Genomic DNA, 21,697 nt, shown 5'->3' with positions numbered 1-21,697 from the left:
AGCTTGTGCCAGATCCTTGAGGCTTCTGTCAACTTTGGCAGCCGCACTCTGGACACGCAGCTTGATGCCCTTCTGAGCACTCTGCATCCCCAGGTAAGGATTGAGATGGGCCAGCAGGGCTGGGAGACCTATTCTGGGGCTGGGGGCTGGTGAGCCCAGACGTTCATTAGAACTTCCTGAAAGGTGTCTCAGGAAATGGCACGTGGGATCCAGAACCTGGGGCTGGAGTTCACATCCGAGTGCTGCAGCCACCTGCATCAAGCTGAGAACTGGGTGCATTAGGGGCCTCTGACCCTAAACACTCCCCCATCTTGCAGAAGGAACTTCCCAGTCTAGAAAGTCCCCAGGCTCCAATCTGGAATGAGGCACGAGAAATGTCTCCATTTAAACAGAAACCATATTTCTGTTTGAGGGCAGGGGCCAAGCTGGCCAGCCTGTGCACGTTCCAGAAGGGGCGAGAAGTATTTGGAAGGAGCAGCTGCTGCCACCAGCACAGTTCAGGGTGAGCTGCAGAGGAACATAGAGCATGTTTCTCTGCTAGAGAGAAAGTTGGCTTGGTGCCTCCTAGCTGCCCTGAGCTGCTCCTGCCTCCTTCCCTGATGGCCCTTACCCTGGCAGGGGAGAGGAGAAGCCAGTCCCTTGCTAGCAGGGTCAGAAGCTGTTTGCTCTCCTGCCCCAGCTGTCCTGAACAAGGGTCACACCTCACTCTCAGTGAAGCAGTAAAGGCAGAATCCACAAACACGTGGAGAAAAGACAAACCCTTGAAAGGCTGAAGTCTAGGCGTGAGCAACACCAAGTACTGCTAACAATCCCGGGAGCAAGATCGGCGTATCCTGGAGCATCTTATTCATGTGGGAGCCCCACAGGGGCGGTCTGGCACCAACTGTAACTGTTAAGCACCAGTTGTCCATGGTTTCTCAGTAGCATATACAGGAACTGAGGTTTCACCTTCATCCTGGTAGGGCAGGACTGTTGGCTCCGTCTTGTGTGTGTTGTGTTGGGATCTTTCTGGGAAAGTGCCAGACCTTGGTACGTGGGGGGGTTGTGCATAGTTCTTTTGAGGCTGGAAAGCTGGGAGGTCCCTGGTTTCACCTGGTGGAGTCTGTAGCTGGCTGGGAGTGTTCCTTGTTAGATGCACCTAGGGGTAGGTTTGCATTGCCTAGGATGTCCAGACTACGTACCTCTTGGACAGATGTCGTGGACTTGGCTGAAGAGTCCAAGTGCTTCCTCACCAGCAACCAGTTTTCTATTGCAGGCTGCTAAATCAGCTTATTCCTATTGCAGCTCTTTAATGTCCCTGAGAATCTAATCTCTACACACGCTCCCTCCCCTCCAAGCCCTTAGCACAGGGCAAACTCTGGCCTGTGGGCTGGATCCAGCCCCTCGGGCTTTCAGTCTAGCCTGTGGGATTGCCAGCCCCATGGCGCAGTGGGGCTAAGGCAGGCTCCTTGCCTGCCATGGCCCCGCGCCGCTCCTGGAAGCGGCTGGCACTACGTCCCTGGGGGAGTGGAGGCAGAGGGCTCCCTGCGCTGCTCTCGCCTGCAGGCACCGCCCCCCGCAGCTCCCATTGGCTGGGAAGGGGGAACCGCAGCCAATGGGAGTTCTGGGGTTCGGACGCGTGGGCAGCGTGCGGCAGAGCCGCCTGCCCCACTGCACCCCGAGGAGCCACTGCTGGAAATGCTGGCCGCTTCCGGGAGCGGCGCAGGCCCAGGGCAGGCAGGGAGCCGGCCTTGCACCAGGCTGGCAGCAGGGCTTACTCGAGGTAAGTGGTGCCGGGCCGGAGCCCAACCCCCTGCCCTGAACTACCTTCCGCACCCAACCCCCTGCCCCAGCCCTACATTCATGGCCCTGCATACAATTTCCCCACCCAGATGTGGCCCTCGGGCCAAAAAGTTTGCCCACCCCTGCCTTAGCTGGAAATGGTGCTCTTGGGCTGCGTCAGCCACACTCAGGTTGCATAACCTGGAGTAGATCACAGGTGTCCAGCTCTCCCATGTGGCGTGTTAGCCCCTGGAACGTGCATGCCTTGGTGGCTTGGCTGCATGCCACTTGAATCAGGTGCTAGGAGCAGGCCCTGATCTGTGCTGATGACCTGTCCCTAGGAGCAGCTACTCTGTTAAGGCTGAGATTGTTCATGGCACCAGATGTTTATAACTTTAGGGGGGGGAGCACTAAACCCTTTTCCATTCCTGTGCAGCCCTTCTTCCGTGTCTAGTGCCTAGACTACGCCCCTCAGGACGTTACCACTAAGTAAATGGTCCTGGGCTGCACTTTGCCAGCCCAAGGGCAGGGTGGCCGAGTTCTGTCTGGTGCTGCCCCCACGTGTCGTGGTCTGTTTCACTCTCTGGAGACTCGGCCCTAGAGTTAAATGATGTGGCCTGGAGAGCTGGCTTGAAATGAGCCAGGTGGGTGGTGGGAGGTGCGTCCGAACTCCTGAAGGACAAGTGATGGCTGTGGAGCGGAGCCAGGTGCTCTGGAGAGGTCTGAGTCTAGTGACTTTCCGAACCAGCTGGAGGTGTGTTCGTGCTGCCCTAGTGGAGGGGGCTCTGCAGGCATAACCATGTGCGGAGTGCAGACCACCCTTTGTTTGAATTGCCTTTCTGCTCGAGCAAATGACTGGCGCCGCTGAGTGGATTGACGTGAGCCACGGTCCCCAATGGGGTGATGCCGTCGTAGCGCTGGAAAGTGCATGTACGGCTCAGCTTTGTGAAGGAGGGTGAATCACTTGGGAAAGAACTGGGATTCTGGGTTTGAATCCAGCCACTTGCACAGACTTACTCTAACTCCAGGCCTGGTCACTGGGTCAAAAGCAGAAACTTCGGTGAATCCCTAGAGCTGCTTCTGTTTAGCTGTCGGCGGGGGTGCACTCAGCCTCCACGCGTGGGCCCCCCATGATGTCCGGGGGCTGACTTGTGATTTGTTCGTGGTACAACACTTGAAGGATTAGGTGCTCCTGGGATGTCCTGTTCCCCAGCCCGCTTCTGGCTATGGGTGCCTGAATCTACATGAGCTGAGGGATAACCCCCCACTCCCTGTTCCTCTTCAGCCTGGCCTGGGCTAGGTTGGGCCAGCCTATGCCTGCTGAATTCATTCGCCAAACCATAGGTGGGGGAGGGAGTTGATCCCCTTGATCAGATGGCCTCTGTCTATGGGGTAGCGCCCTTTTAAATCACGTTAATGTCTTTTTAAGCTAATATTTAATTTGTTTTCCTTTGCGGCCTGAAAGATCAGGTGCCCTGGGCTCCCCGTGGCTGGAGGATGGGCAATACGCAAGGCATTGATGTGTGCTCTTCAGTGCCCTGCCTCCACCACTGCTTTGCCCAGGCTCCCAGCTGGAGTTTCTGATATGAACCCGTCACACTGATAAACATATACTGTTAAAATGCTAACCCCCCCCGGCTAACACTCGCTGTGCTAAGGCACCTAAAACACCCGTTTTACCGGGTGTGCTAGTCAGACACCAGGCCCGCGACTATAGCAGAGGAACTGAGGGTGGTGAGAACTGCGGGTAGAAAACAGTTAGATGATAAGGTAATGGATGCCAATCCTATGCAGAGTGTATGCTAACGAAATAGTACTCCTACATATAAAATTAGCTGTTGTGACTCAGGAAAGATCTTGGAGTCACTGTGGACAGTTCTCTGAAAACATCCACTCACTGTGCAGCGGCAGCCAAAAAACAAACAGAATGTTGGGCATGGTTAAGAAAGGGACAGATAATAAAACAGAAAATATCATGTTGCCTCTATATAAATCCATGGTACACACACAGCTTGAATACTGCGTGCAGATGTGGTCGCCCCATCTCAAAAACGATGTATTGGAATTGGAAAAGGAATGGAGAAGGGCAACAAAAATGATATGGGTGATGGAACGGCTTCCGTATGAGGAGAGATGAAAAAGACTGGGACTCTTCAGCCTGGAAAAGAGAGGACTGAGTGGGGATGTGGTAGAGGTCTATAGTGAATAAGGAAGTGGTATTTACTCCTTCTCATAACACAAGAACTAGGGGTCACCCAATGAAATGAATAGGCAGCAGGTTTAAAACAAAAGTATTTCTTCACACAGTGCACAGTCAACCTGTGGAAGTCGTTACCAGGGGATATTGTGAAGGCCAAAACTATAACAGGGTTTAAAAAAAGGACCTGTCCTCCAGGAACTTATCTAGTTTTGTCATAGACTTTATGGTCAGAAGGGACCATTATGATCATCTAGTCTAACCACCTGCACAACCCAGGCCACAGAATCTCACCCACTCACTCCTGTAATAAACCCCTAACCTATGTCTGAGCCATTGAAGTCCTCAAATCATGGTTTAAAGACTTCAAGGTGCAGAGAATTCTCCAGCCAGTGACCTGTGCCCCACGCTCTCAGTGGCTATTAGCCAGGCTGGGCAGGGATGGTGTCCCTAGCCTCTCTTTGCCAGAAGCTGGGAAGGGATGGTGTCCCTAGCCTCTCTTTGCCAGAAGCTGGGAATGGGCGACAGGGATGGATCACTTGATTCCCTGTTCTGCTCAATCCCTCTGAGGCACCTGGCACCAGCCAGTGTTGGAAGACTGGATACTGGGCTAGCTAGACCATTGGTCTGACCCAGCCTGGCCTCTCACAAGAGCTTGTTCTCGGGATCAGAAGTGGAGAGTGGAGTCCCTGATTTTAACCAATACAGTTATGCAGTAGTATCAGCCAAAAAGATCTGAACAGCCAGGATCTTTCTGGCACAAGTAGACAGTGAGCAGCTTGCTTCGGTATGCTAGTAAGAAATGTCCTGTCTGCAAGCTGGAGAGGGAGCAGACAAACTGCATATTGGAGCAGCCTGCAAAGAGCAATTTTTAGTATTTAAAAGAAGGGAGTCTGCAATGACTTGCAAAGGAAATAGATCGTGCTCTGATCTTGTTAAACTACCCATGAAATGGAAACGCGTAGCAGCTCCAAAAACCCAAACCCACAAGCTAGCAGATCCCCTATGCCAAAGCCACTGCACCCCCTTGCCCCCCAGCTTGTCCAATGAGCCATGTCTGTGGAACCAATGCACTCTGCTAGCACTGAATGACCGTAGAGTGCCAAGGTCTGTGCTAGCAGGTGCACGCAGCTTCTCCACGCTACTTCACAATGATCAAATGTTCAGCGTGCTCTGGGAGCATCACATGCAGCACGTGGCATGGATTCCGGGACTACTGGGCTCTGCCACTGGCCATGTCCAGCTGTGAGCATGGCTTGGTGCCTGCGAGCGGAACTCAAATGGAAAGGCTTTGGGATAGGGGCTGAATGCCAGGTGCTGCCCAGCTCTCATTGATTTGACTGACTGTTTCCCTCCCACAGATTTGTGCCCCGGTGGAGTCCTCCGTCCCCCTGAGTTTAAAAAACCACAACGAGGTCCTTCGATGCTTCACTGTCCTTGGTAAGGGCTGCAGGGGGCTGAGGGGTGAAGGCTGAGTCCCCTGTGGACTCTCGCTGTGACTTACCTCCTGCTTGTCTACGGCAGTGTGTGTGGGTTTGAAATCTGCAGAAATTCTCTGCCTCCCTGTGGAAGTGCCCGTCATAGCAACAGCAAACTCTCATGGTCGGCATTTGTGGGAAAGGGGCTTTCCTGACCCCCTCTAAGCCAGTCTCCTGGCACGTTCAGGAAGGCTTGAGCTCCACCTGGTGAGTGCCCAGTCCTGAGATCTGGCTGTGTTCGAGGGGAGGCAGAAAACCAGTTTCTCACCTTGTCTGGGTGGCCAGTAGGGTTTGACAGACTTCAGTTCTGGGAGGGGAGTGGAGAAATGGGACAGACCGAATGAGCAGATTCTTGTTCTGACTGTCCCACCTGGCTTCAGGCTTGGTGAAAGCAATTGCTCACATCCTGTGTGGAGACCGTGCCAAAAGCAGGCAGGTTACAGGGCACCATTTGCTCTCTGGAGCTCCACACTTAGCTGAGGTGCTCGCTGAGATCTGGCCATTTAAAACTTGGCCTTGGCTTGAGTATGAGAGTTTGCTGGTGTGGCGTGTCTCAGGGATGCTGAGGATTCCAACCTCTGGTGAATTCATCGCTCTCCGAAGGCATCTGGTTTCACTGCTCAAGTTCCTACGGGCCATTTAGCAGAGTGATGGCAGATGACTCTGCTGCCTCTTCACACAGACAGAGGCTAGTAATGCAGCATATGGCAGTTAGCCCTCTAGCTTAGCCATGTGCACTGGAAGGGATAATGGGGACAGACTGGCTTTGCATGGACCCTGGCGGTTTTGCTTAGAGCAGCAGATGGCAGAAGCCAGACTAGGTGGCAGGATTCCAGGAGCCCCTCCGAGCAGAGCTCCACTCTGACGTGTAGCGCACAGGTTGTCTGCTAGCCCCTGGCTGAAGGCTCTGTGGAAGGACTGAGCTAGCTGAATTGTCTCTGGCTACTAGAGTCCTGCATAAAACAGCCCTGATGTGATTTCTAGCACTGCTGGAGCTCCTGTACGGACCGAGCCCTGTAGCCCCCAGGTCTGGCAAGCTTCCCTTTTGAATGATTCATACTTGAAAGGAAGCTTGTGGAATTGCCACTAAAGCAGCAGTAGTTTGATTAGGATCCTGCTAGACTTCTGCCTAGTCACGGTCAGATGACTTCCCCCTATCTTTAGCACTTGTGCTTGAAAACCTTACAGCGGAGCAGCACTTTCAACTGTCTTTATGCAAATTAGCAACACTAGTTCTGAGAGGGCTCGAGTAGGTCTGATTCCTGTCTCGTATGACATGTTTGACTTATGCCCGTGCACCTTGCTTCAGCTGGTTCCCCTGGGGCTGAGCCTGAAATCAGCCAATGCATCCTTGACAAATGCAAGGTGTTGAATGTTGGAAGGTGTCACCTGACCTCCTCCTGCATGGTTCTGGGTGGTTTGGAAAGAGGACGATGTGCGTGTCCACTTGTGGACAGCTCTGCTGAATGTTCAGCAAAGGTTGCGAAGATGCATAACCAGTGGGGGAGACATACTGAAAATACGGCAGAGGCATTGCACAAATCAGCAGGCCACTTCCACTGGAGTATTGGCCACGTGAGCCAAGATAGCAGGAATAGAGGGTGTTCGAATGGCTTTTGAAGTACAAACTGCAAAGCCACAGCCTTCAGTAGCAGAGGGGCCTGTCCCAGCATGCAGTGCACCAAATTGAGGAGAATACCCCTGGCTCATGCCCAGAGGCAGCATTGCCTCCGGGGCCCTGTAGTCTCTGGGCTGCAGGCCTGTCAGACTAAGGTGACTGCCAGCCACATTTGGCCTGAGGCCTTCCTGCTGACTGCTCCTGAGCTGAGAGTGTCCATAATGGAGGCCTTGTTCTTCTGCAGCCTGTACGTTTCCTGATCGCTTGCTTGGCTTCCTACTCCCAAAGCTGGAGAACCACAACGAGAGGATACGTGTGGGGACGCTGATCATCATGAGGCAAATTATCAACTGTGCCCGTAAGTAACACAGGGACCAGCTCCCTCCAGCAGCCCAGTCGTATCCGTGCAGGGTGCCAGCGCCCAGGTGGGAATTCCTGCTCGGTGCTGGGCCATGTGCTTGGGTAGCTAGAGCTGGGGGCTGGGATTTAAGAGGACTGACATCATTCTGGCAGGCAGTTCCCGATTCCTTCGGGGCAAGAGGAGACCATGTGATCTAGTCCGGCTGGCTGCACAGCGCAGGCCAGAGAACTTCCTAGCACGTGTCTCTTAGACAAACACCCTTCACGGCCTTGTGCCCAGACAAGCCCTTACGCCAACATCATGATATTTACTATGGACTCTGCCGTAGAGCATCACAAAGCGGGAACCGTGGGGCCACCCTGCAGGACATGGCTTGGGATTTAAGCTCTATTCCTTGCTCCCAGCCCATTGTGGGCAGACAGCACTGAGGAAATAGCACTCTCTTCCTCGGGCGGGGGTGGAGGGAGCCAGGAATCCTTAGGCCTGGGAGCCTCCAGGCAGGTGAACAGCTTGCGAGTAAGCCAGATGCTTCCTCTGAGCAGACCTGGCCTGGGATAATCAGCTACACAAAGCCTTTCCCTTAGTAGCCAAAATGCCTCAGGGCAACTCAACTCTTTATTGCTGTTAACTAATTGGGATCTCAGCTTCCACCACATGGGACTGTTCTCCTGGCTTAGTTATGGCCGAGCGGACTCTGGTGCGGGATGGCAAGCCTGCTCTGGCCTCATCCATGCCTCTTGGAGTAGAGCTGCTCCCTTCCCAAAGCCCAGGCATGTAACTGTTAGCAACTCCACCAGACTAGCCAAGTGTTCACCTGGACTTTCTGCTGGCACAATGCTGCCCCTGCCCTCTTGGCCGCTGGACTCCACTCCTGCTCAGTGTGCGGAACCTGAATGGAGGTTGCAGTGTGGCTTTGTATCCACTTGCTTGTTAGGTGGAAAACCAGCTTCTTTCCCACTCAGTGGCCCTTCCAAGTGGGGAAGGAGAGACGTGCACATCTGGTCAGGGAGGAGGCCCTCTGGGGCCAGGCCCTGTGACCCTGTCAGTCCGGGTAGGGAGGTCAGCGATGAGTGGCTGAGCCGTTGTTCTCTCTTCCAGCCTCTCAGATGGAGATTAAAAAGCCCTTTATTCTTTCTTCTATGAAACTTCCTCTGCAGGACAACAGCAATAAGGTAACTGGAAACTCCCTATGATGTCCCTAACTCCTGGCTGGCCACGTGGTGAATGGGGCTTTTCGGGGCTCCCCCCACCCAGGGCCCTGCGGCGCTCTGCTCCTGGCTGCTGTGCACGTGCCCCACGCGGTGCCAGCGCAGCTCACCATGGGGCTCCCTGTCTCTGCCCCCTTCTCATTCTAGCCCCTAGGCCTGAACACGCCCGCTTGGCCCTCTGAGGCCACCTCCTGTCTCTTCTTCAGCTCCCTCCTCTGAGCACTCGTGACTCGCCAGTGGGTTCCCCTTGTGGGACTCACCCATGTGTGATTACGATAAGCCTCTCTCATGACTGGCTGTTGTGATCCTTGTCCTCTGTCCCCCTCCCTGTGGGTGTGGGTGTCTAGTGTAGACATCAGCCGGCCCCATCTCTCTCCAGCACTGTGCTGAGCCCGGGCTCTGAGAAGAGTTCCTGTGGCTAATCCGGCTCAGCAGGGCGTGGTTCTCGCAAAGCACCAGGGTTTGGCTTTCAATCTAAACACGTGGCCCAACAGAGCCGTGGCTGGTGCAGCCTTGGGAGGGGGAGGCTCCTAAATCACTTGTAAAGAATCTCCTCTGGGGCGCATGGCAGCATAGTCCTGCCGCTGGCTTTGTTCGTGTAGGCCCTTCCTCAACAGGTAAGCACCGGGGTCCTGGTTGGGGCCGTCTGGATCACTGATCCTGTGCTCGGTGCCTACAGAGACTGGGTGGAGGTCAGGGACCATTACTGCTAGTCCCCTCCTGCTGCAGGATACTGGCCTCTGCTGTGCTCGAGGGGCTGCCGCTGGGGAGTTTGCTGCTCACCCTCTGTTCTGCGTTCCTGTAGGTGAAACGGGCCGTGGTGCAGGTGATCAGCGCGATGGCTCACCATGGCTATCTGGAACAGGCGGGCGGGGAAGTCATGATCGAGTACGTCGTCCACCAGTGTGCCCTTCCTCCTGACACGGTAAACCTGCCACGATGCAGCCGGTTCTTACAGTGCCTTGTCCCCTAGATCAGGGCACACGACTCACGAGCAGGACTGGCTCTCAGCCCTTGGGCTGTTCGCCTGGCTGTAAAGTTCATTTGTCTGGCCTGGCGGTGGGTGGTAGGCGCTCTCAGCTGGGCCTGTGTGGTCTGTCTTGGGCTCACGTGAGAGCAAATCTTGGTTTTAATTCTAGCCAGCACATCCAGGGGCAAGGGCATCGGAGCCTTCCCAAAAGCGTTTGGTGGAGGGGGAGCCCCCCCCCCCCCGAGGGCCCTGTCTCCACTCATCTTCTCGCCCCATCCAAGCCAGAGTGGGGCCAGGGAATCTGCCCCCCCCAGGATTGGGGGGGCCAAAAGCAGCTCCCTGCCCCCTGGGCTCCCCACTCAGGGCAGGTGGAGGGACCCACTCCTCACAGCTACCCATGCAGCTCTCCTCGACCCAGCTCTGGCCAGGGGGTGGGGGTGTGTGTGGCGGCCTCAGAGCCGCAGTCATGTCCCCCCCGCCCCAGTAAAAGCCATGCAGGCAGCAGTGGGGAGCCAGGGTAGACCCTCCATATGTCCACAGTGCAGGTGGGGCTGAGGACAGCAGCACCCAGCCTGTGTCCCTGTCCCCCAGACTCCTGACCGGGGCAGGTAGCGCGTCCGTGTCGTGGCTCCCACAGCTTCCCACGTGACTCTTACCATGCTGGGCTGCGGCTCAGAGGCCCCACCTGTCAGGGTAAGAGCCGTGGGGAGTGGGCATGGAGTCGCAGAGCCTCCACCTGCCTGGGCCGGGTGGAGAGCCTGGGGGCAGGGCCGGGGGCTGCTCTCTGGGTCCATGCCTGGGCTCCCCAGCCTGGCTCCACACTTCAGAAAGTGAGAGGTCTATTGCCCCCGGTATCCCCCCGTTCCGGCGCCACTGTCCGGGGGTGATTGTGCCAGGAGCTCAGTGGCCGAACCCAGAGTGTCTGAGCTGGAGCAGCCGGCAGCTGCCCTTGCCTTGGGAGTGGAGGGGTGGCTGTGGAGATCGGAGTCCAGCGCAGTGTGGCCAGCCCAGTCTGCTGCTGATGGTGGCCTAGCCTGGCAGGGACCTCTCTGCTGCAGACTGCACTGTGGAGCGCTGCAGGCAGGCCTGGGAGCCTGGGTTTCTAGTGCTGCTTGCACCCCAGAGCTGTGAAGAGCCTGAGGAGCTGGCACACTTGCAGGTGTGGTCCCGAGGTGGGCAATTCCCCCGTGGCACCCCCCATCTGTCAGTTCTCCACCTGCGCATTATTCCTCTGTCCCTGCCAGTCCTCTCTGGTCTCTTTGCTCTTTGCCCTCACGCACTCCCTTGCGCCCACGCTGCAGCGTCTGGCGTCACAATTGCTGGAACTTCCTCCCTGACTCCTTCTGCGGGAAAAGGGAAGAGCTGAGCTGGACTGGCAGGGGTGGGGGTCTTGGCAACTGATTCTCCCCTCCTTCGCTTCCAGCCAAAAGCTGGGGGAAGCCTGAGCACCCAGGTAAAAGGCCAGGGTTAGGCCGTGCCTGCCTCTCGTGGGCTTCCTGGGCCTAGTCATCTGGGCCCAAATTCTCAAGTGTCCCCTTGAGACGTGGTGCCAGGCTGGCTGGCTGCAGCCCCAAGGCATCGGTTGGAACGGGGAGCGCTCGCATCTGGGAAAGCCCAAGGTGTCAAGTCGGGCACCCAAAATTTACAGATGCTTACAAATAAATGAAAAGGCCGTACAGTCAGTGCTTCCTTTCCCGTCAGTAAAATGGGTGCACTCTGGCAGGAGGGTGGCCTGCAGCTCCTTCCAGAGACCAGGTGACTGATGTGCAAGGAGTCAAAATAGCATGGGGTGAGGAAGGCAGGAGCCTGTCGTGATCCCAGGGTAGCGCTGCTGTCTGCTGAACATGCTGTATTGGTGCAGCCGCAGTGGAGAGGGAGCTGGCCTCTGTCTCCTGGGCCTGATCAGCTCTGTTCCTCTCTTAACCTGTGGTCTTGCTCCCTTACAGCAGCCCAGGAAGCAGACGCCGGAAGCTGATGACTTGACTAGCGACAGCGTCCAGAACATCAGCATCAATACTCTCTTTCTCATCAGCACCACTGTCGACAGGATGGATGCGGTGAGTCTGCATAGCACTGTAGCTCCCTGCCTGGGGCTCAACTCGGTCCGAAGCCCGTACCGCCTGCCTTACCAAGCGCGTGAGTTGGGAATTGCCAGTGCGTTAATGCACTTGGTAAGAGCTGGCCGGGGATGCTGTTTGTCCTGCACAATCTGCCGTCAGGGTGCTGCAGTCCCAAAGCAGGGCGCAGATCTCTCTGCTTTCTCGTCAGAGAAGAGAACAAATCAGCTCTTCCCTGAGCTGTTTGACAATCGGAGTCCAGTTGCTCTTTCCTCTAAGCTGAGGGCATCTGGATTTCTAACCTTTGAACAAGGAACTGTCTCGGATGAGTTTGTAAAGTGGTGGAAGATGAGAAGGCCTTGATGTCCGTTAGCGTCCAGGTTCAGAGCAGGTGTACAAGGTGCCGGCCAACTCGAAGGGCTCTGTCCTTTCTGAAAAGAGCACTGGTGGCTCCGAGGAGGTGGATGTTCAGTTATTCCTCCACCTTCGATGCCACAGGGTGCCCCTCAATGGAAACCCCCCTCCCCTTCCCATCCAGCCAATCCCGGTGGCCCCCTGTTTCTCATGGGGCTATCGGAGTCCTCTCGGTTCAGTCCCTTGGGCAGGGACCATCTCACACTCCCCTGTAAAGCACTGATGGTGCTAGACCAACGTGAGTGACTTGTTCTCCACAGGTTCTCTGGCCGTATCTCCTGGAGTTCGTGACCCCCATACAGTTTACCGGTGCCCTGACTCCCCTCTGCAGGAGCCTAATGCACTTGGCTACGAAGAAACAAGAGGAGGGAGAGAATGCCGCCCTCATCCACTACGACACCCAGGGTTTGTATCGGCAGCTGCTCTCCTGGGCAGAGCTGCTAGTCTTGTGCTCAGGCTCTAGGTGAGCACGTGTCCCATCTGACGCTTGTTTTTGTATTTGTAGCAAACCTGCCGTCGCCGTGCGCTCTAATGGCCAGGCTGCTGGTAAGTGAGCTTGGGGCTGGGCTGTCTGGGTTCTCGGTGTGCTGAAAGAAGGTGGCATTTTCTTCCCTTGATGGGGTGGGAAGCAGGCTGAGAATGGGCTGCCCTGGTGCTAGTGCCCCCGACTGCCCTGCCCAGCGCATCGGGACCCGGGTGCTGTAAAAGCCTGGATAATCGTTCCTCTGGGCCTTGCTGCTCCTGTGGTCTCTGTAATCTGAGCTGGACGTGCTCTAATCCTGGGAGCAGCAGCCTGGTCCTTTCTCCTGGTGGAGTTCTCTGCAGTCTGTCCGTCCTTCTATGAGCCGGGGAAACACTTTCAAAAACATCCTGTTTTCAGAAGTGACTTGGGCATGTGGGATTCCATGTGCCTAAATCACCTATAAAACAGGACTTGGGCACTCTTGGAAATGTTACCCAGGAGCTTCTTAGAAACCAAGCCCCTCCACTCTTTGATATTGGAAACTTCCTCCCACGGCTCAGGAAACGGGATTTACCCTCATGTCCTTGGCGAAACATCCCGTCTCCCCACTGTCAGCTGCATGCTTGTGTGCTGGCTGCTGGTGGTTCCGTGATGGCTAAAGCAATAGCGCTGGGTTGGAGGAGGGGCGGGAAGCTGTATTTAACCTCCACATCTTTCTGTAGCCTTCCAGCGTGTGTAGGAATTTTATACACACACCTGTGAATTCACCACCTGCCCCATTTCCCCCCAGACTGTCTCTTCACAGCCCTATTTAGGGGACGGACGGGGGGCAGCTGCTCTGCGTCTGCTGAATGTATTGCACCTGAATATCCATCCCATGCTGGGCGAGCTGTGGAATAAGAAGATTCCCCCCTTAGCAGAGCACTTGGAAGGTAAGGCATTAATGGGGCCACGAGCGAAAGATTCTTCTTTCGAGGCCTGCGATATCTAAAGGCTGCCGCTGCACTTGGACACTGTGGGGATGGGCAGCAGTCCGGAACTACTCAGCATTAAACTGCCTATTTGAACATGAAGGGGCCACACAGATCACTGTAAGCAACCCACGAGCTGCTCCTGCTGGCTGTCTCCTGCCTCTGACAGCAGCTTCCAGGAGGCAGCCCTCCTGCCCTGTCACGCAGGGCTGACTGATGGTGCTGTGTCCCGGACAAGCCTGCCTTCAGGCGTCAGGAACCAGCCACACCTTGAAGCCTGTGGAGCAAAATCTAGAAAACCACAGAAGAGAAACACTTGTCCAATTAAGGCTACACATCCTCTGATCCCTGCTGTTCCTGGAAGGCCAAGGCAGGGAAGTGCAGCCAGGATTCTGCAGTTCAGCCCATGGTGTCAGTTGCTACCTTTTAACACGGCGCAGCAAGTGACCCATCCCCTGTCGCCCACTCCCAGCTTCTGGCAAACAGAGGCTAGGGACACTTCACTAGAAGTACTGAGATTATTTCACTGGGGTGGGGGCAGTGTGACCCGCCATTCCAAAAAGTGCACAGATTCTTTGGTGTAAGTTCACATTCTTTGCAAGCTCTTCAGTTGGCACCTGGATTAAATGACTGTTGCTGCTGTAACTGATAACTGGACTCCATTTATGTCTCCCAAAATATTGCATTTAAACTGATTTAAATAAAAGGTAACTGGGTTCCTCTCCACGCTGCATCCATAGAATTACAGAACTGGCAGGGACCTCGAGAGGTCATCTCGGCCAGTCCCCTGCCCTCATGGCAGGACAAAATATTTAGATCATCTCTGACAGGTGTTTAAGAGCAGGTTGGACAATCTCCAATGCTGGAGATTCCACCACCTCCCTAGGCAATTTATTCCAGTGCTTCACCACCCTGACAGGTAGGAAGTTTTTCCTAATGTCCAACCTAAACCGCCCTTGCTGCAGTTTAAGCCCATTGCTGCTTGTCCTGTCCACACACTGGCCTTGTTCTGAGAACTAGTAACTTGTCTGTTGCTGTGTTTGGAGCATTTGCTCTGCGATCCCCAGGAGAGCCTGTTCTGCCTGCTAAGTATCAGAGGGGTAGCCGTGTTAGTCTGGATCTGTAAAAGCAACAAAGAATCCTGTGGCACCTTATAGACTAACAGACGTTCTGCAGCATGAGCTTTCGTGGGTGAATACCCACTTCTTCAGATGCCTGCTGCACTCTGGGCTTTGTGGGGTGCTGCTCTGAAACCAGCACTCAAATGGTTTGGTTTTTCTTGTAGCAAACACGGAGAAATCCCTGTCCCCGAAGGAGTGGGAAGACAAACTGCTTTTGGTAAGAATGTTGAAAGGGGTGTAAGCCGGTACTGTTAATGGGGTGTGTTTGTATGTGCATGCATGGGGGAGTGGGGGGTCGGGGGAGCACAGATGCAGGGGGGAGCACTTGGAAGAGGCCGTTGTGCCGCCTGAGGGTTTGTGTGGCAGGGGGAGCCGTGTGCAGAGGCACAGTCGTGTGCCAGGCTGTGGGCCTGGAACCCAGAACTCTGCTCCCGCTCCGAGGCAGTTACGTGTCCCCAGTGGCCCTTGACTGCTCTGAAGAGACGTCTCTGGGGTCTCAGCTCGGACAGATGAGGGGCTCAGGTGAGCATAGCTGCTGATGGGTTCAGGCAGGGCCTGGTAGGGGAAGTACCCGACCGTTTCATCTCCAGGTTTACTGGCTGGCGAGAGGGCACAAATCCCAGAACAGCGTGTGCACAGGGGATTGTTAAAGTTTAAAATAAGGCCTGGCGCAATCAAGGAACTCCTGCAGGGGTTCCTCCTGCTCCCGGGAAGAGGCAGCGTGCGGTTCTCCGGGAAGAATCCTCCTCAGTCAGACTCATTCCAAGGAGCACCAGGTTTGTGCTGAGAGGCAGAGTAGAGTCAGCAGGTCTGGCCTCGGACAATGACAGTCACTAACCTCTGGGGCCCTGCCTCTTCCTGCACAGAGGAGCCTGTATGCGCCCCAGTGCTCTGAACGGTGCCTGCCGGGAGCCTCCGTCACAGGGGGTGTTTGAATTCAGACACTCAATGCACCGAGCTTTCAAACAGAGGCTTAGACACGCCCAGCGCTTGGGCAGGGGATGGCTGCATGTGGGCCTCTCGTCTTGCACACCGTGAGACTCTGAATAGAAATCAGTTCTCTCCATTTCTTTCACCTGCAGTTCCTCCGGGAGACGCTGATGGTGATTTCTGACAACACCTGGATTTGTCAGTTCAGCACGGAAATGTGCAAGCAGCTGAACAGCTACAATTGCTTTCCCTCCGAGAAGGTCTGTCGTTGTTTTCCTGGGCTTGTATCCCTGGGGAGGCGACTGGGGGGGTGCAGGGGCCGGGTGCTGTGGCATTCAGAGGGAAGCATCTGCTCACAGCCAGGCCCAGCTGGAGGTGATGGGGAAGCTTGGGGCTGATCTTGGTCAGCTGAGGCATACAGCAGATGACTTTGATTCTAGGTGCCATTTGGAAGAAGTGGCGGTAGCGGTGTCACCAGAGGTGGCGCACAGCAAAGCACAGCCGTGAAGGGGGTTTGGGCCACTGAGTTAAGGAATCGCCCAATGGTTCAGTTACTGTAGTTGTGGTGAATTGGCCCATGTTTGAGTGAGGCAGCCAGGGTCTCGTGGGGGCAGCCAGGGAGGAGTGGGTGGCTTTGGGGACCTTTTGGAGAAGAACGGAGCAGGATTTAGGGTCTGCCTCAGTGAGGGGTTGAGGGTCACCAAGGCAGCAAAGAGCACAAAGGGTGAGGGCTTGGGACAGAAATGACGTTCGACCCAGCTGTGGTGGGAGGAGAGGGGTGCAGAGACTGACTTGAGTTTCCTGCATACGTGTGGTAGCTGGAGCCCAGAGCTGCCGAGGGGTGTTAATGAATTGCAACAGTTTTATCTCTGCCGTGGTACTCGAGTGCTGAAGCAGGGCCTGGCTGTTTGGCGTTTTCCAGAGCTCTGTGTGCACAGGCCCATTCCCCTGAGAGCGGCCGGTAGGCAGGCCTGGGTTAGAGCGTGGCTGAGTGGGTAGACATGCCATGGGCTAGATGCAGTGATAACAGCTGGTTCTAGCATCTGAATGGTTGAGCTAAAAACTTAACTTGGCGCTTCCCTGCTGTAGCCTAAGCTGGCTGCTGCTTCTCTTATAGACTGACCCTGCCCCTTCCTGTGCCGATATATCCTGGGTTCTTGTGTCCTGTCGCATTGTCACTGTGCAGGGCCGCACCCTGTCCTCCCCTTGTGCCTGTGAATGCTCCATTGCGAGAGGGAAACTTCGGCCAGTTGGAGTCTCAGGTGCTGAGGGGGTCAGATCGATGTGTGCACTTGGGCTGTACCGTCAATACGGGATCTTCTCCTGTGCCGTGGCTTGCGTTGCAGGGTAGCTGGAAGCTAAGGGGAAGGCCGTGGGGGATATCTGCTCTCCTGAGGGCTCTGCTGGTGGGTTGGTTCCCTGGGACACAATGTTCCTCTTCTTGTCTTCCAGAACTTCCTGTATAAGTGCATTGGGACGGCTCTTGGGGTCTGTTCAAACAAGGATGTGGTGCAAAAGCAGCTTCAAGAGCTGCTTGAAACAGCCAGGTACCAGGAGGAAGCAGAAAGGGAGGTGAGCCAGCGTGTGGGCCAGCACCACCGTACCCTCCCGTGAGAAGGGGCTTTCCCACTACGTGCCCTGCCTCCCTCTGCGTGTCGCACACCCACTGAATGACAAACCAGTGCAGGCTCCAGCCCTCTGCCCCCACCGGGACTTTTATAATCAGCTTATTCCACCTCTTCATGTCTCCCTCTGGGTTTGGCCAAGCCTCAATGGCCAGGCAGAGGTGGCCTGGAGATAAAGCTGCTTCCTACCCTTTCCCCAGCGCCGCACTAATCATCCCTGCTTAGCTCCTGGCCTTGTTTGAGACCTAAAGCTGTCTCCCTACCCACTCCAGCTAGCGTCTGGGCGGGAGCGGGGCTTGCCAGAAGCTGTTAGGAACAGACCGGCTCAGTACAGGGGGCTCCGAGGAATATGGGGTACCGCAGGAAGAGGTTGGACTCCCAAGAGGTGTGCTGTGTGGGTCAGTCAGAGTAACACCTTAAACCAGGTTAGCACCCGGCTGCTAGATGTGCAATGTTCTGGGTGAGAGAGGAGAGGAGCCCTCGGGTGCCTGCCTCTGGTGGTCTTTCTTTCCTGGGAGTGATTTCCCTGCTGATTACATGGGCTCCCTGAAGTTCCCCTGCGCTGTCACCTGGGTACAGGATTCTCTGTCGTTAGCGTAAGCTGCCACGTAGCGTGACTTTGCACTGTTCCATGTTACCCCTGCATCTAGTCATGTTTAGAGGCAGCACAGACGTAAGTTAATGGTGGCTGCCTTTGATCCAGATCACACGCAGTTCCAGGAAGGGCCAGTTTTAATAAACGGTTTCTGGAGTTTCAGCCCAACTTGCAAGCTGCCCCCCCCCGTATAAAGACCTCTCTGAGCTGCTGCTCCGTGGAGAGCGTGAGCTGCCAGGCCCCCGTCAGCTGAGCACGGTTTGAAAGCCTGGTGTTAAACCACCAAGACTTGGGTTTTGAACAGGCCAGTCAGGGCTGGTGAATTCATAGCTCTCTCCCCATCCTCCAGGGACTTGCCTGTGGCTTTGGGATCTGTGCCATAAACCACCTGGACGAAACCCTGGCCAAGCTAGAAGACTTCGTCAAATCCGACGTCTTCAAAAAATCCGTGGGGCTGTTCAGTATCTTCAAGGTACAAGGGCCAAGTAATCTGGAGTGGGGCACTGGGGGCAGGTGCTTCCAGAGCCCCGTCACTGTCCGATCTCAGCACCTGAGCAGCTGTTCTCACTCAGCTGCCCAGTCCCCGGGGCTCTCGCAGGAGTGTCGCTGGCCGCAGGGAGGAGCAGAGGGTTGGGAACTGGGACCTCCTGTGAACTCCAGTCCCATCCCTGCCTCTTCCTTGCTGGGAGGCCTTGGAGAAGCCACAACTTCAGTTTCTGCATCTGCCAAATAGGAAGTCTCGTGGAGGGTGGATGGTGAATAACACCAGTGCGTTACCTGTTCAGAGCAGGGTGTGGGCCCCAGCCTCGCACATCCCCGGGGGGGCGGGGATTGACTAGATCGTGCACGAGAGCTGGCAGCCAGAGCCTGCCCTCAAATGCATCTGCACTGTCCCCGTCTGAGTGGGAATCTGATGCCCAGGGACAAAGCCCTGGCTGGGTGATTCAGTTGGGATTGGCCCTGCTTTGAGCAGGGGGTTGGACTAGACGCCTCCTGAGGTCCCTTCCAACCCTGGTGTTCTGAGTCTCTGTAACTTGTCCAGGGGCAGGCAGTGTGCAGGGCTTGTCCCCCGTAACAGACACTAACCAGACCTTGTCCAGTCCTGGGCACTGTGGAGGCTACTGGTGGAGGGCGACAGAACAGCCTCCTGCCCTCACTCCCACTATGCTTTGTGCACCTTGGGCCCAAATCCAGGGCCCTTCACACGCGACAGACAGACCTAGGCTAGGGGTAAATCCAGGGCCGGCTCCAGACCCCAGCGCGCCAAGCGCACACTTGGGGCGGCATTTTGCCGGCAGGGCGGCAGGCGGCTCTGGCGGACCTTCCCCAGTCATGCCTGCGGGAGGTGCACCGGAGCCGCGGGACCGGCAGACCTCCCGCAGGCATGACTGCGGAGGGTCCGCCGGAGCCGCCTGCCACCCTCCCAGCGCACCCTCCGCAGGCACGTCTGCCAGAGGTCCCCTGGAGCCGCGGGACCGGCGGCGCGCCCCCTGCGGCGTGCCGCCCTGCTTGGGGCGGCCAAATTCCTAGAGCCACCCCTGGGTAAATCGTCTGATTTTGGCCAAAGACGCACACAGCGTAATGGGTGGGGGAGGTTGGGGGAGGAACCGGTCTTGAGGCAGGAGGCCCGTGTGTCCTGGCCAAGCTGCTCAGCAGAGCCGTGGAAGCTCGTAAAGAGCAGCCTGTGAAGGGTTACTGCTCTTCCCTCTGGGAGGGGAGGGACTTGCAGTGCTTTCACTCCAGGGGCCCAGTTGTGCTGGGGGGTCGGCCCTCCAAGGTTACTCTGCGCTGACCCCCTGGAACCGTGGCTCTCCGGACCATCACCCCAGCCCCCCACATCCTTCAGCGAAACCTCTTGAGAAAGGAGCCCCTAGGAAACAAAGGCCGCTTCAGACCATCGACTCAGCCCACTCTGGCAAGCCCAGAATTTGCCCTTTTGGGAGGGAAGTAGATAGCCTGCCACAGATGGGTATCTTGCGTGTAAGTGAGGGCAGTACATGGCAGAGGTGTTAGCAAAGGGAGCCGGAGACTCGCTTTCTGGTTTGGTAGAGGGCATGTGAGGTGTCTACAGCTGGAAAGAATTCTCTGGCTAACCCACCCTGCTGCCGGTCATTCTAGTGCCCAGAACCCAGACTCGCAGCCAGCTGGGGTCTCTCGGTTGGGTTCACGTGCTCTGCAGACTGGTGGCTATTGAGCATCAGTCCATTGGTGGCCCTGCAAAGGATGGTGCTGGAAGCAGGGTCTAGGGGCTGCCACGGAGCTCTCCTGGCCCACGTTACTCCGGCAAAGGGATGTAAACGGCACGGGAATGACGTCTGCGGGAGAGCTGCAAACAGCAGCATGGGCCAGAAACGAATACAAGGGGCACCAGGAGTATCTGAGCCCCCCTCCCTGGAGGGAGGTCCCATCCTGGGGGCACGTACAGACAGACTGGCCTGTAGGGACCAGTCCTGCCTTGTCATGGAGATGGACTGGGTGGCCCAACAGGTCACTTCTTTCCTCTCTCTTGTCTCAGGACCGCAGCGATAACGAAGCGGAGAAGATAAAGAGCACCCTGATCTTGTGCTATGGCTACGTAGCTAGGTATGCCCCCAAAGAGCTCGTGCTGTCCAGAATCGAAGCCGACATTCTCAGGAACGTCTTCCACTACTTTAACACCAGGGTAGGTTGTTCGAACGTCCCCTGCACAGGGAGGAAGCAGCTGACTGGTGACCTGCCCATGTGCGTGTGAATGAGTGAGAGCAGCCTAATGGTGTGCAAATGCTGCATCGGAAAGGGCCCAGGCCAACCCCTGGATGGGCTCGTGCCGTGTCTGGGGAGGAGGCCGTTCGCTAACATCACTAACGTGTTTTTCTTTTACTTGTTCAGGTTCTGGGAATAAAGGTAGAAACCAAGGTACAGTGTGAGGCATTAAATCTGACCTACTCTCTGCTCTGCCTGCCTGTCTCTGTCTCTCCGTTTGATCACTCTAGAGAGGAGACTAGTAGCTGCCTAAATACCAGTGCTTGTGAGTGGGGTCTCCATGCCGTGCTCAGCAGGGAAGTCTGGCATCGGGGAGGAATGAGACCATCACAGGGCTGAACAGCAGAGTCCCCCTGTGCCCGAGTGCTTGTGCTGAGGGGCCGAGAGCCTGAAACACGATTCTGGTCTGGAAGAGACTAAAATGGCCCCCCACGCTCTCCAGGTCCACTGGCTGTAGTCACTGAAGTCGGCTCCTGTCAGCAGGAGGGAGCTGGGGTCCGGTCCTTGCTTTGTGTGCCACCAGCAGGGTTCCTCTGGCACAGGGTTACTGTGCAAACTCACTGAAAGCTACCGGGCTCATAGGTGTCCTGGGCAGCCTCCTTTGCCTTGCAGAGCCTCTCTGGTGACTGCATGGAAAGGAGACACCCCAGCTTGGCTCTCAGATCCCAGGCAGTGTTGATGGGTCTGTCAGTCTTGTGTGTTCAAATTGTGCATGTGCTGCAGAAACTAGAGAATAACCCAGAGCCCGTGTGCCGCTTTTCACAGCACAGTCGCTCCTTAGACCTTGGTGTGCGTTTCTCCCCACCCCAGCTCCTTTGAGCAGCCCTGACGTGCAGTCAGCCTCCCTCCCACGCCTTGTGGGCATGTAACTAGGGGAAGCTTAGTGACCCCAAGGTCTAGCCACAGTTCACAGCTCGGCTAAAAGTCCTAACCACCCAGAACAGGCGTTCAGTGGCCAGACACCCAGGTCACTGTCTGGGGAGGGCAGCTGCACTCTGCTACTATCAAAGACCGAAGAACAAAAACATGGCATTTGTCAAGCTCAAGCACCTCCTTCTGCAGACTCACTAATGTCTTTTCCTTCTGGTTTCTTGTTGGCACTAACCCCTTCTGTCCCACGGCTTTCTGGGCACGCTCTGAGCGGTCGGGACGCTCACTGGCAAGCACACTGCTGGCTCCACCGCCA

The 21,697-nt window shown here is 56.0% G+C and overlaps 1 protein-coding gene across 4 annotated transcripts in view; it reads left to right on the top strand.

Annotated features, from left to right (window-relative positions):
- Nucleotides 1-21,697, top strand: part of MROH1 (maestro heat like repeat family member 1) — a 104,493-nt gene that overhangs the window by 25,138 nt on the left and 57,658 nt on the right. For 3 of the 4 annotated variants that reach the window (XM_039525440.1, XM_039525439.1, XM_039525438.1), the window contains 15 exons: nt 1-93; nt 5,320-5,398; nt 7,299-7,412; nt 8,514-8,587; nt 9,429-9,548; nt 11,540-11,650; nt 12,325-12,469; nt 12,570-12,610; nt 13,318-13,459; nt 14,784-14,836; nt 15,702-15,809; nt 17,002-17,121; nt 18,119-18,241; nt 20,285-20,431; nt 20,638-20,664. In XM_039525440.1, coding sequence (XP_039381374.1) covers nt 1-93; nt 5,320-5,398; nt 7,299-7,412; nt 8,514-8,587; nt 9,429-9,548; nt 11,540-11,650; nt 12,325-12,469; nt 12,570-12,610; nt 13,318-13,459; nt 14,784-14,836; nt 15,702-15,809; nt 17,002-17,121; nt 18,119-18,241; nt 20,285-20,431; nt 20,638-20,664 — 1,497 coding nt within the window. The remainder of the gene's footprint in view (nt 94-5,319; nt 5,399-7,298; nt 7,413-8,513; nt 8,588-9,428; nt 9,549-11,539; nt 11,651-12,324; nt 12,470-12,569; nt 12,611-13,317; nt 13,460-14,783; nt 14,837-15,701; nt 15,810-17,001; nt 17,122-18,118; nt 18,242-20,284; nt 20,432-20,637; nt 20,665-21,697) is intronic. The other variant, XM_039525441.1, reaches the window with a different exon arrangement.

The sequence above is a fragment of the Mauremys reevesii genome, linkage group 2, assembly GCF_016161935.1.
Source record: "Mauremys reevesii isolate NIE-2019 linkage group 2, ASM1616193v1, whole genome shotgun sequence".
Classification (NCBI taxonomy): Eukaryota; Metazoa; Chordata; order Testudines; family Geoemydidae; genus Mauremys; species Mauremys reevesii.
This window is presented reverse-complemented; position numbering and strand designations above follow the sequence as displayed.